At 24.4% G+C, this 16,359-nt stretch overlaps 2 protein-coding genes across 2 annotated transcripts; one reads left to right on the forward strand and one right to left on the reverse strand.

The window, feature by feature from the left end:
- The first annotated feature begins 1,947 nt into the window (after positions 1-1,947).
- On the forward strand, positions 1,948-8,326 carry LOC113555773 (arginine--tRNA ligase, cytoplasmic). The gene is made up of 10 exons (XM_026960305.1): positions 1,948-2,168; positions 3,792-4,020; positions 4,224-4,476; positions 4,536-4,849; positions 5,638-5,742; positions 5,900-6,078; positions 6,150-6,318; positions 6,387-6,694; positions 6,764-6,908; positions 7,987-8,326. Exons 1-10 carry the CDS (start codon positions 2,025-2,027, stop codon positions 8,094-8,096), a joined length of 1,956 nt encoding a protein of 651 aa, XP_026816106.1. The 5' UTR covers positions 1,948-2,024; the 3' UTR covers positions 8,097-8,326.
- A 2,562-nt stretch (positions 8,327-10,888) lies between these two features.
- LOC113559180 lies at positions 10,889-11,869 on the reverse strand. The gene has a single exon (XM_026964811.1). It carries the CDS (start codon positions 11,867-11,869, stop codon positions 10,889-10,891), a length of 981 nt encoding a protein of 326 aa, XP_026820612.1.
- Between the last annotated feature and the right edge of the window lie 4,490 nt (positions 11,870-16,359).

Genomic DNA, 16,359 nt, shown 5'->3' on the forward strand with positions numbered 1-16,359 from the left:
AATTATAAAAGTACATTTTTATAAATGTAGTGCGTATTATCATGCAAATCTAATAATTTATTCACAAATCCCGTCAGAGGTATTAATTTGTATTTACTATTTAGCCAAATGATATGAAAAGTTTTAATAATATAAACTAATTTAAATTACTTAGTCTAATAACAATACGTTTTTAATTAAATATTTTAAATTTTATTTGTTTTAAATGTTTACATGAAAATTATTTGCAGAACGAATATTAATTTAATTTTTATAGAATTTAGCTAGTAAATATAGGTTAGATATTAGGTATACCTATTTGCTTATCCGTAACACCGTTGCGTGTACTGACTACAGATATGTTTTTTCAGTGCATGTATGTTTTACTGGCAGTTTGTAATTAACAACTATATTTATGTTTAAACAAGTAGTTAAAGCCTAATATTTCTACTAGAATGGAATAAACGTACGAGAATAGTTATTCACAATTTACACAATTTACACACAAGCATTATCATCATCCTATTTATATAGTTTTATTTTTGTAAATTTGTAATTAATGTGTGTCATCTATGATTAGTATGCCTTTATAGTTCATCTGTTTATATACCTATTACCTAATATTATATTGGGATTCTTTGTATAGGTATATACTATATACACTAAGCTAAATACACGACATGTTGATACCTCGACAACCACACCGGTGCGGTTAAGCGAATATTTTAACATTTTAAACATGACTGCCGTAAATTTTAATCATTAACATAGTACTATGTGACAAATGTATTTAGGTTAGGTTAGGCTTATTGCTATTAATTTTTTTATTAAATACTGACTTACTTATGCGGTAGAACTGTGCTATGTCCTATAATGTGAATATAGGTTTATAGTATACTGTATACTTACAGTATATAGAACCTCGATTATCCGAACTAATTGGGACCACACTTAGTTTGGATACGCAAAAGTTCGGTCATTGGAAATTAAAAAAAAAAAAATTTTTACAAGATAAATATTTTATATTATGTACATACATGTTTATTATTATTATTAGTTAATAATAATATTTTATTAGAATCAGGTATATACATTACATTATTAAAAATACATCACATACATAGGAACATAAATAATGTTTATTATATTTTTTAAAAATTTACCCGGCGATGAACATTCAGCAACATATTTTTTAAAATTAATCTGAATACTTTGAAAATTACATTGTGTATAGAGAAATATAATAATATAAAATTATAATTTACACATTAAAGTCCCCACAAAGTACAAATAATATTTTTGAACGACAAAAATAAATAATAAAACAAAATAATTAAAACCGTCATTCTTAGTTTAAATAACCAATTTAGTCAAAATTTGAATTTTCAAGTCAATAAAAAAAATTTTGCTTATATGTTTTTAAGATTTTTGTAAAGTTTAAAGACAAATACTATAAGTACCTATATTCAAGTCTAATAGCTATACAAATGAAATGTATTATACATTTAACAAACATAGGTGATATAACTTCCGAGAAACATAGTTACCTACTCCTAAAAGCATTTTATTAATGTTTTAATTTTATTATTTACGATATTTGGTGGATAACATTATATCCATGGCTATTTAGTCATGATTATACCTATAATTTTGTAGAGGTTGGATAAAAAATTGTTTTATGGCAAAACATTAAAACACAACTAGCCAAATTTTTGAATCTCAATAATTGATTCATAAATAAATTACCCATAAACTTAATAGTAATATAGTAAATTTGATGAAAATTACTTTAGCAAATATGAAATAGCAACAATCGACTGTCTTTGCAAGTATTTTTTTAATTAATAAATTGATTGCGAGGAGGCCGTTATCACAAGTAATATTGATAACACTAATAATGATAAATGTTCGTTTATGTCATCACATTCGTTATCAACTGCTTCCAAATTCTTTATCATCGGCGTTCGCGTTATTATTGAATTTGGCACGTGATTTTACATTCATTTATTTTATTGTTCGCAACGGTGTTCAGCGTTAATTTAATTATGGATGCAATACTCGACACGATTCCTCAGTTAATCAAGGATATTGAACAACTGGAGGATTTGAAAGAGGAGAAGGAAAATGAACGACAAGCGTTGGAATCTCAAAACCAAAAACTCAGATATAGGTTGAAGTTTTTAAAAGAGGTTTGTGTCATTGGCTCAATGAACGTTATTAAAGTAAACAAATGTTTTTAATCGACATCAGTACATAAAAATACTGTTCTCTACTGTTCCAATAATTTTTAATAACAATCCATCACTGTTCACGACACGTCCGTTATAAAATATATGTAATAATTTACTACTGTTGAACTATACATGTATATTTATATTGCATTTTGGACCAAAGATCATATGTGTTTTTTTTTTAATAGCAATTATATATTATTTTTTTATAAGAGTTAATTACACAAAATCCATAATATCCTGAAAATGTATTTTCTATTACCTTGGTAATTATTAAAGTCACTTATTCAAATTCTTTATTTTAATCGTTAACATACAATATTATACCTGGACATTTTCAAAACATAGTTTTATGAATAATAATAAACATTCATTTAGCCTATTTTATTTGAAAACAAGCATAGTTAAATCTTTTAATGAAGTCAGTTGTAGGTTTATTAATCTATAGATAATTTAACATTTGAACTATTTTTTATGTATAATAATTTATATTATTTTACTAAGTCTAAAAAAACAAACTAGAAAAAATGTATATTTACATCACAGTTATTTACATAACCAAATTACATATATTTTCATTTTTCAGTTTCTTTAAATTGTTAATATAATTATTTTTGCATTTTGTATAATTATTAATCATTACTTATAAAGTTATAAGATAATATACAGTGAAAGATACAATTGACACTTAATACACTTATTTGAAACGATTTATTTTTACTGAATTTAAGAGAATGCCACATCCGTTTGTGTTGTCTCTGTCTTACAAATGTACACATAGCAAAATATTGTGTTTTGTAGTTTCAATTTTAAGTAATTGTCTTTAATATTCTAGTAAATTATGTTATTATGAAACTTAAAGATAAATCATCTGTATTTTCTTAAGATATTTAATTTTAATACAAATTATGAGTACTTAAAAATATTACGATTTAAATATTTTTATAACTTGCTCAAAAATTATAATATCATAAAAAAACTTCATTAAAAATAAAATAATGTTCCAAATTTTAAGATTTATTATAGGCCAATTAATTTTAATATAAAGGTTACTAAATTAACTTGAAACTGCTGGAATACTATTTTACTATGTTGTGTATTAGTAAGATGGAGACAACACATACAAATGTGGCATTAGCTTAACATAAACTTATTAGTATTTACATATTTTCAAAAATTTACATTTGTTTAAGTTCCTATAGATGCAAAATAAAAAATGAAGTGTATACCATTTGTTTATATGAACGAGACCATACTTAAATTTCTATAAATCTTCAAAAGGATAATTTAAATCTTTTTGTTTTATATTAGATTTACCTACTTGCTATGTTCTTTTTTTAAATTTTTATAGAAGAGTATTAAGTTATAAATGTTTAAGTATATTTTTATATTTGTTACACATACGTTAAATTATATATAGTTAATTAATTGCCAAGTACTATAAAAAAATATCTGTGTATAAATAGTGCGCACTTACTTACTTTTATTTTATTATATTAAAATCTTATCAATATTTTAAAACTTATTACCTTATATAATTACATAATTACCTTAAATGCCTTGTAATGTTCTTTTTTATAGGCTGTGGCTAAAGAATCAAATGAGGAATCAAACACGGATTCAGTAAATATTGAAGATCACTCTTTGATTAATTTACATTCTATATTAATCAGTTTGTTTTCAAATGCTATTAAAAAAGCATATCCAACCTTAGAAGACATTGGTCAACCTGCCGTATCTGCGGGTAGTAAATTTGCTGATTACCAGTGCAATGCGTCAATGCAAATATGTAAACTACTGAAAGCAAAGGGTAATATTTAAACCACTATTTAAAATAGTCTCAGTAATAATTATTCTATTTACTTGTTTTCTTATTTAATTATTTTAAAAGATATTTGTAATTATAATTATATAATTTGTAATTTTATTACATAGTATCTGGTTCTTTTATTTAATCTTTAAATATTAAAATACAATATATCTTATTAATAAAATAAATAATATGTATTTCAGGTGAAAATATGTCACCTAATGCAGTTGCTAAAAAAGTAGTGGAATGTTTGGGAAAATGTGATATTATTGAAAAAGTAGACGTTTCTGGACCAGGATTTATTAATGTATGGTTGAGTCGTAATAAACTAAGAGATATTTTACAACATGTACTGGAAAATAAATTGAAGCCAAAACCTTTAACTAATCGACAAAGGGTTATAATAGACTTTTCATCTCCCAATGTTGCTAAAGAAATGCATGTTGGTCATTTAAGGTTGGTGAAATTAACTACTAAAATTTTATAACACCATTCACTTTTGTTTGTTAATTTAGGTCAACAATTATTGGTGATGGCCTATGCCGTGTATTCGAATTTATTGGTCATGATGTATTGAGATTAAATCATATTGGGGATTGGGGTACACAATTTGGTATGTTAATTGCTCTACTTCAAGACAAGTTCCCTGATTACAAGACTGTATCTCCTCCTATAAATGATTTGCAAGAGTTTTATAAACAGTCCAAAGTCCTTTTTGATAGTGATTTAGAGTTCAAAAAACGGGCATATGACTGTGTTGTAAAATTACAAAGTATGTCACCTGATCATGTTCAAGCTTGGAAATTAATTTGTGATGTATCAAGAGAAGGTAGTGTTTATATTATTATACTGATTTATTTAGAGATATAGGTACCTGTATTATATATCAATGTCATATAAATAAATCATAAATATTTTATGCAAAAATATACAAACCCACTCGTCACATTAATAATCATCAATATTTTTACTGAATACTTTTGTATAGGTTTATAATTATTACCAATTTATTTGTATTTATTCATGTTTAAAGTTAAATACTATCATAAAGTTTTTTCAAAAGTATATTAAAAAATATTAATTTACTAAACATTTTAATAATTTATTTATATGAAATAGAACATATTGTAGTATTAACGTATAACTAAGAAAAAATAATTAATTATTTTGATTAAAAAGACTGACATTTACATTTTTTAGTTTTTACATTAAATTTATGAAGCGCTATATGTCATCATATACTTTAAACTACTTATATCAATGCAATCTTTTACCATTAATCGTTATTTATTTAAACATAAGAATTAATATTTTTAATTTCAGTGAATTAATTAGTATTTAATATTTAATAGATATATTTAAATTTAACACCATTACTTGGTTATTACGTTTACTCTTAAACCTATTACTATATTTATTTTCAAATTCAATAATAATTTATAAAAATGATATCTTTATGTTTTTTAAGAATTCATTGAATATACTTACACTGAATTAAACATGAGCCATTAAATTTTTTATCAGTATCAGTAGATTGCATGCAAAACTAGTAACAGTTCTTATTTTATAATTAATATATATACTTATAATATTTATAATCTACAAACATTTTTTTAGAATTTCAAAAAATATATAAAAGATTAAATATCAACATTGTTGAAAGAGGAGAATCATTTTACCAAAGTCGGATGGAAAATTTAGTTAAAGATTTGGAAAACAAAGGTATTTTTAAATCTATTTATAATATTCTTTATATTTTTATACTTGTAAAACTTAGATAATTAGTTTTGTGGATAACCCAAATGCTATGCAACTAAAAATTAAATTAAATTATATCACAAAATTACTATATTCAATTTGTTAATTTTTATATAATTAGGATTTTTGGAGAATGACGATGGTAGAAAAATTATGTGGAGTCCAGAGTCCTCTATACCATTAACCATAGTAAAGTCTGATGGTGGTTTTACATATGATACATCAGATATGGCAGCATTAAAACAGAGAATTGAAGAAGAAAAGGCTGATCGTATTATTTATGTCACTGATTCTGGACAGGTATAAACCATTTCAATAAATGTACTTTTTTTGTTATGACCTAATGTTTGTTTGTTTTTTTTTTTTACTAGAGTGTACATTTTGAAACATTAAAAAAATGTGCAATTCACTCTGGTATTCTAGATCCATCTAAAGTACGTATGGACTTTGTTGGTTTTGGTGTAGTGTTGGGTGAAGATAAGAAAAAGTTTAAAACCCGTTCTGGTGATACTGTTCGCTTAGTTGGTCTTTTAGATGAAGGTAACATTTTTATTAGCTAGATTATTAATTAGTTTTAATTTTTCGACAAAATTAATTTACCATTATAGGTATAAAAAGAGCAAGAGATAAACTAGTAGAAAAAGGCCGTGACAAAGTATTAACCGATGAAGAGTTAAAACTAGCAGAAACAGCTGTTGCTTATGGTTGTATTAAGTATGCGGATTTATGTCACAATAGAAGTCATGAATATGTATTTTCTTTTGATAAAATGTTGGAAGACAAAGGAAATACAGCTGTTTATTTATTGTATGCCCTCACAAGAATAAGGTCTATTATTAATAATTTGGGTACTCATACTCAGGACTTGAATGATCCTATTTCACTAGACCATGATAAAGAATGGAAATTAGCCAAGGTAATGTATTTTGTTAGATTCTTTTTCTTTTATTAATAAATATGTGTAATTATACATTTATTTTTGTAGACCTTGTTACGGTTCTCCGAGGTACTGTCAAAAATCACTGATGATTTTTGTCTCCATCATTTATGCGAATATCTTTATGACGTGGCTACAACATTTAATGAGTTTTATGACAATTGTTATTGTATTGAAAAAAATTCTCAAACTGGTAATTTTTTAATTTTTACTATATATACAAGTTTTTACCCATGATAAATCAAAAGGTTGAATTCTGTACAATATATTTAATATAAATAAAGTGACAAGACTTGTGAATTCAAGTCTCAATTCGTGAATATTTTTTGATACATTCTTTCATAGAAAGATATTAATTGGTCATCCAATTAATATATTTTGATAATTTATTTAATCAATGTATTATCAAAGTATATTAAGCTGCTTAATAACTTATTTTCATTAATAATTTAATTATCCTAACACAACCACTATCCAATACTGTTGTTCATGATTTTAAATAATTTTATTAATTTAATCAAAAAAAACAATAATAATAATCAATAACATTTTTTATATTAAAAATTAAACTCTTGTTAATTAATAATTGTAATTTATTGCTGTTTTACATAAATAAGTTGATATAGAGTGAAATAAATTATATAATTCTCAACATTAAAAAACGTAAAGTTGTATCTCTTACACACAGTAAACATCAAATTATCATACTTCATGAATTAATTAACATTTGATTTTTAACAAAACAATTAAAATGATGGTGTTTGTTTTGATACTTATTAATATTTTTTTTAATTAAATTGTAAAGTTCAAAATATTTTTTATGAACAAATTGAATCATCTAAAAATGTATTTTATAAACAAAATTTCCTAATTGTGCCTTAGATATATATTTTTTCATAACATATTTCAGTATTGGAAATAGATTTTACATTATTATTTTTTTTACATTTTTAATTGTTGTTAATTTTTAGTATAATATTTGAGTCAGTTATATTTTTAGTCCAAAGTGTATTACCTTATAGCTTAAATTTGCCAATTTTCTGTTGTGTTATTTATATGCATTTTAAAAGATTATTAGTTATTAAATATTATAAACATAAATAATTTATATGGCTGTAATAATAATTATTACATTAAAATTTATATTAGTTCTGTGTAAATTATGAGTGTTATTGGTTAAGTTTAGACTCTTTTTCCCCACTGTGTATTTAAAATATATAAATATGGAAAATATATTTAAAAACTTAATTATTAACACAATTTTTTTCCAGGCGAAATTGTCAAAGTGTATACTGGAAGAATATTACTGTGTAAAATCACAGCAGAGTACATGGATACAGGATTAACTCTATTGGGCATCAATACAGTATCTCGAATGTAGTGTAAATTTCTAAACGTAAACTAAATACTATTTTTTTTTTAACATAATTTTGATTTATACCTAGTTTCATCTTTCAAAACAATTAAAGTAAATTCCATATGAATACTTCTGATATTTGTCTAAATATTAAATAAGATTGTATTTATTTCTAGGCTCTTACATAGTACATCATAATATAGTATAAATTTAAATTCTGTGAAATAATTTTAAACCATTTTTAAAAAAAATTATAAGAAACTCATGTTAAACTAATTGGTATTAAATTATTATTAAAGAAAAAAATAAATACTATTATATTTAAAAAAAAAATAGTTCTGATTTAATTATAAACATCTATTGCCTTGATCAGTTATTGAATTAGTTATATTTATACTTTTAATATTTAATTCATGGAAACATCTATAATTACATGTAATTTATTTACTATGTTTAACTAGTTTAACTAATTATTCATTTTTATAATATATATTTTTTACTAAATTAATAAAATAAATTTTAAGGTTTATACTTAAAATAAAACTTTCATAATTTTAAATAAAAAACTATTTAACTAAGCATAGACATGTAATTTAAACATTTTAAGATAATATAATTTTTATTGTATAAAACTCAATTGTTTCTACCTATTGCAATTGTTATAATAATATTACATCCTTTCATTATTATTTATTAGCAAAATGTTTATATTTCCAGTATTGAATTGTATGGATCATTTATATTACTTTGTATAACAAAATATGTTTTACTGGGTACTAGGTAGTTTATTGTTTATAAAACTTATTTGTATTTCATATTTTTGGATTGGATAAGCAAAGTAAGGCAACAGTATACAGTATTACCTAGTTATATTAATTTGATACTGATACCAATCCATGGTGCTGAAAGAAATTGGATCACAGAATACCCCTGCAACTTTTTAATTATAGTATAATCCCATTTGATGCATATGTACTCAGATAAAATTCCATTGTACGCAGAATGCCATTACAACATGCTATCCCATAATATTATGCAAAATTCAAAGATTATTTAATATTAATATTTAATTGATATAATAAACAAACCTTGCAATTCAATCAATATTTTAAAAAAACCATCTCAATCACACTTTTCACAATATCCTTGAGATTGTAAATTATATATAATATTACACCAAATTATTATTATTACAGTTTGGTTGTAAAATTAATTTAAAATAGTAATAATAATAATAATATTTATTTTCATGAATAAAATAAATACAACATAAATTGTTTTCACATATAATTAAAACAGTTGAAAAATAAAATATATCTACAACAATTATGAGTATTAAAATTATATTTTATATAGTTAAAATATTAAATGAAGATTATAATATTGAATACAAATCATTAAGGATTAAAGGGAATATAATTTTTAAACAACCTGTTTTTAAGAAAGCATAGACATTAGTAGACATTATATAGACATTTATTTCTTAATAATATAATTGTATTTTATTATATCAAATCAAATTTATATTGACCTAATCATTTCAAAAAGACAAAACAAGATATATTCTAAAATATTGTACATAGCTAAATCAATCTGAATCAGTAAGTATGTTGAAATAAACATTAGCCTTAAAAATAGCCTAATAATAATCTCCTTAATTTAGGTAACAGCATTAACAAACATTTATTTTAAAATTATTAATTTTTAATATATGATTTACAATTATATCTCAAGCACATTAAAAATTAATTTAATATTTAATTAATTTTGAAAGAAATACAGCATACCATCTATATTAATGAACAATATTTCAAAATAACAGATTAAAAGGTATAATGCAATATAATTTATGTATATGTACTATGTAGTCCATTTTACACAATACAGTGTATTTATTATTATTTATATATCTTTAATGTAGATAATTGGATATAAATATTTAACGCTTAGTGCACACATCGCAAAATTATAAATAAAACACTTCATAGATCAAGACAATTAAATTTTTTTTTAAAACAAACACTATTTTGTTTTCTCAGGTGTAAACACAGCTTAATAAAATATTTTCATAAACCAAATGCTTACTATTAGGTTAAACTATTTCACCTGTCACTTTTTTGTTCCCTCAACTAGACTATTTCAATTAATTTTCTTATGAGAATATTGGTTTAATGTATAATATAATACATAAAAATTTGAGAAAAACATTCTGTTTAAGAATATTAAATTTTAAAAATATTGCATTAAAAAGACTTAAAAATTACAAAAAAAATACATAAATTTAGCCTTTAATTGAGTATAGTGTTAGGAAATATAAAAACGCGAATAAAGTATTTATTAATATTATTTTTCTTTCCAAAACGCATATTAAATATGTGAATGAGATTATAATGCTAATGGATTATTTTTATGTAACACAAAAAATGTATGTGTGTACAAAAAATAAATGGATGGCATTAGATACCAAAAATAATTTACTTTGACCATAAACTCAATTGCTTGAATAAATAGTAGCTTAACAAAATAATGTAATATTTATTGATTCTTATATTCATATGTTAATTTTTGTCCTAAAAAGAAATTCAAAAATATTTGTAATTAATTGACTACCATAGCTTTCAAACAATTGATGCCTATTATTTTTATATTTTGTACTTTACCTGAAGAAATATTTTTGTAATTAAAAATGATTAATAGATTGTTTACATGCATACAAAATTACCCATAGTGATTCTGGTCGATTAAAATAATATCTAAATGCATTTGCAAAAACTGTTTAGACAAGATTGCTTTTTTCTTTTTGAATTGAATTTGTGTTATTGATAGCTTACTAAATTTTTTATTTGATGATCATCTGAGTTGGCCAATTCATATTCGTTTTCATATATTTGAATAAGTTCAATAAGCTCCGCATTAGTCAACATCTTTGAATGTATATTACCTGAAAGTAAGTTAATTACATACTGGTAAGCAGCTTCCTTTGATGATTTTACTTCTGGTAAATAATGTAGATCCTTAATGTTGTCTGCCAACAACGATATAGAACTTAAAGAATCGGAAGACAATAATAGTATATCTCGTACCTGCGATGGTAGTTTTTGTAACCATACACGTTGTAAGTTATGTTCTAATAATTTATCACCCGTTAATTGTTTCATTTCATTTAAAAGAAAAGATGGATATTTATCTTCCAATTTTAAATCGCTTACGAGTTCTAAAAGTCTTTCTTGTTCAGATATTTTTTTGAGCAAATGGCTTCTAAAATACATGTACTTGTTGACCATACTCATGTTTTGAAATACGTCTAGAATACAACATAAAATATCATGATTGTTCAGTTCTTTTAAGAGTTCGTAGTACACTGTTAAGTCTTCAACTAAATCAGCAGCTAATATTTTTGATTCGAATTGATTAAACCACCCTTTCGGATTTTTCGCATAAAAAAGTGGTTGATTCGGCCGAATAATATGATCCTTTATGAATAATGCTTCTTCAATTGGTGTTTTAATCGACTTGGTCGACGTTATTCTTGGTGTAATTTTTAGCTCAGCTGGAGTAATTCTTGGCCTAGCCTGTGTAATTTTCGACTCGGTAGGGGTAGCTGCTAGCTTGACCGATATGATTATTGATTCAGTCGATATAATTTCAGAATTGATAGATGTATTTGTTGATTTGTCCGATGTTATCGCTGGCTCAGCCATTGTAATTGTTGGTGCTTTTTGTGGTGTAATAGATAGATCAGTCGGTGAAATTATTGACTCTATTAATGTAATTGTTTTTTCATTATCGTTGTCCATCACTAAAGTAAATTATAAAATATTCAGTCAGGAAGAAAATTACTTCAAAATTGTGAAAATATAATCAAATTGAATTTGAGTTTAACTAAAGTTGCGTGTTAACAAATCTAAGAACATAACATTGAAAGTTAAAACGCGCAAATACACGGTGACCGAGAGACTGCGCTTGTGCAAACAGCTTATTCAACCCCACAATTATTCCCCTCTGCCATCGTGGCCGTACAATCAATATTTACGAGTATTGAGCTAGAAACGCTCACGCGTTACCTACGCAGTATAAAATATAGCCTAATAGGCTATAAGTAACAAATAGCAACTAACAAATGTAGAGTAACGTCAACAGTGGTCATTCGAGGACTAAGATTATCAGTTATAATTTATTATTTCAACTTCCACAGTTCCACTAATACGTAAAATATAATTTTCACTCTAGAAATCAGGAAAAATAAATCAATATACAATCCACAATAAAGGGTTTTTTTTTTTAAATAAACAATTTCATCATACGTGTTTATATCTACTTTAGTTAGTTTAACTAACTAACTCACTAACTTACTAACTAAAAACCTAACTTAGTTATACCTTCACGATAATCACACCATTATTATACAGGAGTTGCTGTAGATATTTATTATGAAAATGTTAAGATTTTTTGAATAGTAGTTTATCTGACCCCTTTCATAGTTATAGGTTTTTAACTTAATTCCCAATATTCCCATAGTTGCTGTAAAACATAAATTTATAACACTTTTGAATAATTTTTTATTTAATTTGTTTGAACTTAAAAAATAATAAAACATAATCTGTGAAATTAAATTAAATCGTCTATAATTTGTAATATATCCTCTAAGTATAGAAATATTTTCAAAACATGAGTAATACTCAATACCTTCGTATTACTATTTTTTCTATCTTACAATCAAGTATGGATAACATTAAATTTAAAATGAATATTACCTATTCTTATAAATTATAATTACTATGAGTTTATGAGGTAGTGTCAAGAAGATGATGAAAAGTTTTACTTATATTAAATATTCTAGTCCGTCCTTTCTAAGTTAACTTATTTCAATGTAAGCCCCAATCTTCTATTGCCTACTTTTTTTTTTGTTAGTTATAAATTATTAAATATATTGTAGTTATACAAAAACTATTAAGTCGCTGCTTTCCAGAGCTGTGGTTTTAAACCTAAGTATCCCAACCCGACCGTTGGGTTAGCAAAAAATGTGAACAAAATTTTCTCATATAATTAATATTTTTTATTATATTGGAGTCCGAAATTTTTACTTATATTATATACGATTTTGATCTATGTATTATTCTACTTACAAACATTAATATTATATAATAGGTATACTGCATAAATAGTATTTAGAAAATTAATTTATGTATTATAATTAATTATTTGAAGGGGTAAACTTACAAAGCAAAAATAATATGTGTTTGTAATTCGCAAAAGTTTGAAAATCATTAACGTTTAAATTTGATTTCTGAATCATAAAAAGTTTTTATTAGATAATGAATTAAAAAAATATGTAGCGATATTTATAACGGGCAATAGACCCCTCCTATTTCATTTCTTTTATAGAGACTTTTTTAATAAGACCAAAGTATAATAATCGTATATTATTTTTAAGTAATTTTCAAAATCATAATGAATTCGCAACTGTAATATTAGTATTATTACTATACCTACTAATCGAACATTCATGAAATAGACTATTAGTGAATAGTGTTATAAGTTGACATAAAATCTCCCACCAGAATCATTTTTAGTAAACAAATACACAATACAAAAGTAATAGGTTATAGGTATTATATTATATTATTGAATTCAAATTTAAAACAATCATAACAGTAATTGATTCAACACCTAATATACAACAGAGCGAGTACCTAATGACTAACTTTTTTTATTAATTATTTGAGTTGTCTTCAGTTAAAATATTAAACACTTATTAATTTTTGCCTATTTTTTTTAATAAATTCTTCTAAGTCTAAAATTGACTGGGTTACAGCAATTCAACAAAAACACCTCAAAATTTGTGCTGATTTTCAGTTTTTTGACTATTAAGTTTATTGTGCTAGAATTTATTTAGGATTATTCTATAGTGACATATTATTCACCATTATTTATTAATACGATATTAAAAATAAGTCCAATAATTCTATGTACGTATCTATTACCATACAGTCCTTACCTATTTCCATTATAACTTGTACAGTCCTAACACTTATTATAATTTTTATGATTAAAACCATGATCGCTGGAACTTAAACTTGGTTAGCATGATTCATTATAAATATTTTCATAAATATTCTAGAATAATAAATCATTTAGGTAAATTATATGTGTAAATTTACAGTATAATACGATTACAATTTACAATGATAAAAACATATTATGTTAATAACTTTCCAACATCATAAATTCATATATCATAAAGTATTATTTAATAGAATAGTTAGGTAAGTACATACTATTTTATCTTATGTATAAATGAATATACGTTAGTAATGTTTGTATAGAGCTTATGACATTTGAAACTACTGAATTGATTGGCACCAAATTTTAAATACATAAATACATAATCCTTGAGATTTAAGAAGTATTCAATATTCATTACTTTCTAGTTTCTTAGCTTCTTTTTTTAATCTCAATAGGTCACCATTGTTCCTCCATAAGGTACTCACACTCATGAAAAACGAATTATTTTTGTTTGTATAAGCGAGGTTGCCATAATTGCCATTAGCAACAGAAATAAAAGATTCCTAAACACAATCTTTCGATGTCTATATATCATCTATTACCTATATCCATACTATTTTATAGAATCATTTGTGTATATATGTATATATATACAGTCAGATAGAATTTAGAAACTTCTGGATGGATTTTGACTAATTTTTTATTTGCTATAACTAAGTATTTCCAAGAAACTATACATTCTAAACCTACTAATGAATTACAAAGATAGTGCGGGAAATAATTTATATTAAATGTAAACCAACAAATAATATATAATGACTGATGATATTATTATGAGTAGGGTTTACAATAACAAAGCCAAAGTTTATATTTACATTGTAGATGTATCTGGAGTACTTGAGGCTGGAAGTACTAATAATGCACTATATTATAACGAGTGTTAATAAGTCCATTAGTTTTTACAAATATTCAATGTAAAAAAAAACAAGTTGCTATTGTAATTTTTTCATTTGACATAGCTGTGAGTCTGTGACTTATTGTAGAGCCGGTAAACGGATGGCGCATTATTATACTTTTAAACTTATACTCGATGACGTATTGTCAGATCAAAGTTCAGTATGCTCCGTGATGCTATTAGCAACATTCTCTAACATTTTGCTGTCAAAACGTGTTTCACTGTGACGGTCAACAAAGATCAGAGCCAAACCATTCAAAAAGTAAGTAGCGTAATCTAGGTTAGATCTTAGGTGGATCCATAGGAGTGCGCACAGGGCGTGCCGATCGTGCCCAGGTACGCCCTGTGATTTTTCATGGGCTGAAGCGCCCTATGCCTCTATCTACCTAAATAATTAAATTTATTCAATTATAGATAATTTTTTTAAAGCAAATTTAAAAAATAATTGAATAATAAATTCATTATGATTAATTTAAAATTTAAGCAGGATAAATTTTTCTTGATTGATGGTATGGTATATGCGTGTTAAATATGAATATAACATCAAAATACTACAAAAATGTTGTTAACATTTTACAAGGTTTCAGAGGAAGATTTATTTACTTGACTGAAACTTTTAAAAATTATCAAAATGTTATGCAACTAAATAGTGCTACTAGTAAATTTTTTTTATGAATGGATTCATTGGTTGAAAAAAACTAGAAATTTCACAGTATATACTTGTGTTTTTAAAACTTTAAAAATGTTTACAATCATACCTGTTACTAGCTGTACCTATATGTGAACGCGTTTTTTTTTCAAAATTAACCAGAGTTAAAAACAAATTATGTATGAACGTTTGGTCATTATTATTAGTTATTACTGCGTTTGACAGAACAAGAAATGGTATCGAAGGTAGATTTAAATGCAGTAATATATGCATTGACGCAACTAGGGTGGGACTTAAGGGGGCTTATCTCACTCAAAATATACTTTAGCCCCCTAATTTTTTTTTGATTATTTAAGATTTCATAATAATTTGAGCATACGATAGTGAGAATGTGAGATACATCTTATGCAATATGACGTTGAGAATTATTGTTACAGATTATTCAAAAGTAAATTGTATAAATATAAAATATTAAAGTTTATTTTGCAATATACTATATATATATTATAATTTAATAAAAATATTTTTATCTAATAAATAGTATGCGGGCATACGGCATTGCGGCGATCACGGTCTAATATTTTAATTTTATTTTGGTGATTAAAAATGGACAAAAAACTTATTTATTATTTTAAATATACCAAAAAAAGTATTCGTATTTGTACAATTGTTACTAT

The sequence above is a fragment of the Rhopalosiphum maidis genome, chromosome 3 (genome assembly GCF_003676215.2).
Source record: "Rhopalosiphum maidis isolate BTI-1 chromosome 3, ASM367621v3, whole genome shotgun sequence".
Classification (NCBI taxonomy): Eukaryota; Metazoa; Arthropoda; class Insecta; order Hemiptera; family Aphididae; genus Rhopalosiphum; species Rhopalosiphum maidis.

What these genes read in the sequence shown, in the direction of transcription:
- LOC113555773 (XM_026960305.1), top strand. Translation starts at nt 2,025, where the DNA reads ATGGATGCAATACTCGACACGATTCCTCAGTTAATCAAGGATATTGAA. An exon ending in TAAACTACTGAAAGCAAAGG is followed by an intron (nt 4,021 to 4,223) that starts GTAATATTTAAA and finishes TATGTATTTCAG; the next exon opens with GTGAAAATATGTCACCTAAT. An exon ending in ATGTCACTGATTCTGGACAG is followed by an intron (nt 6,079 to 6,149) that starts GTATAAACCATT and finishes TTTTTTTACTAG; the next exon opens with AGTGTACATTTTGAAACATT.
- LOC113559180 (XM_026964811.1), bottom strand. Translation starts at nt 11,869, where the DNA reads ATGGACAACGATAATGAAAAAACAATTACATTAATAGAGTCAATAATT.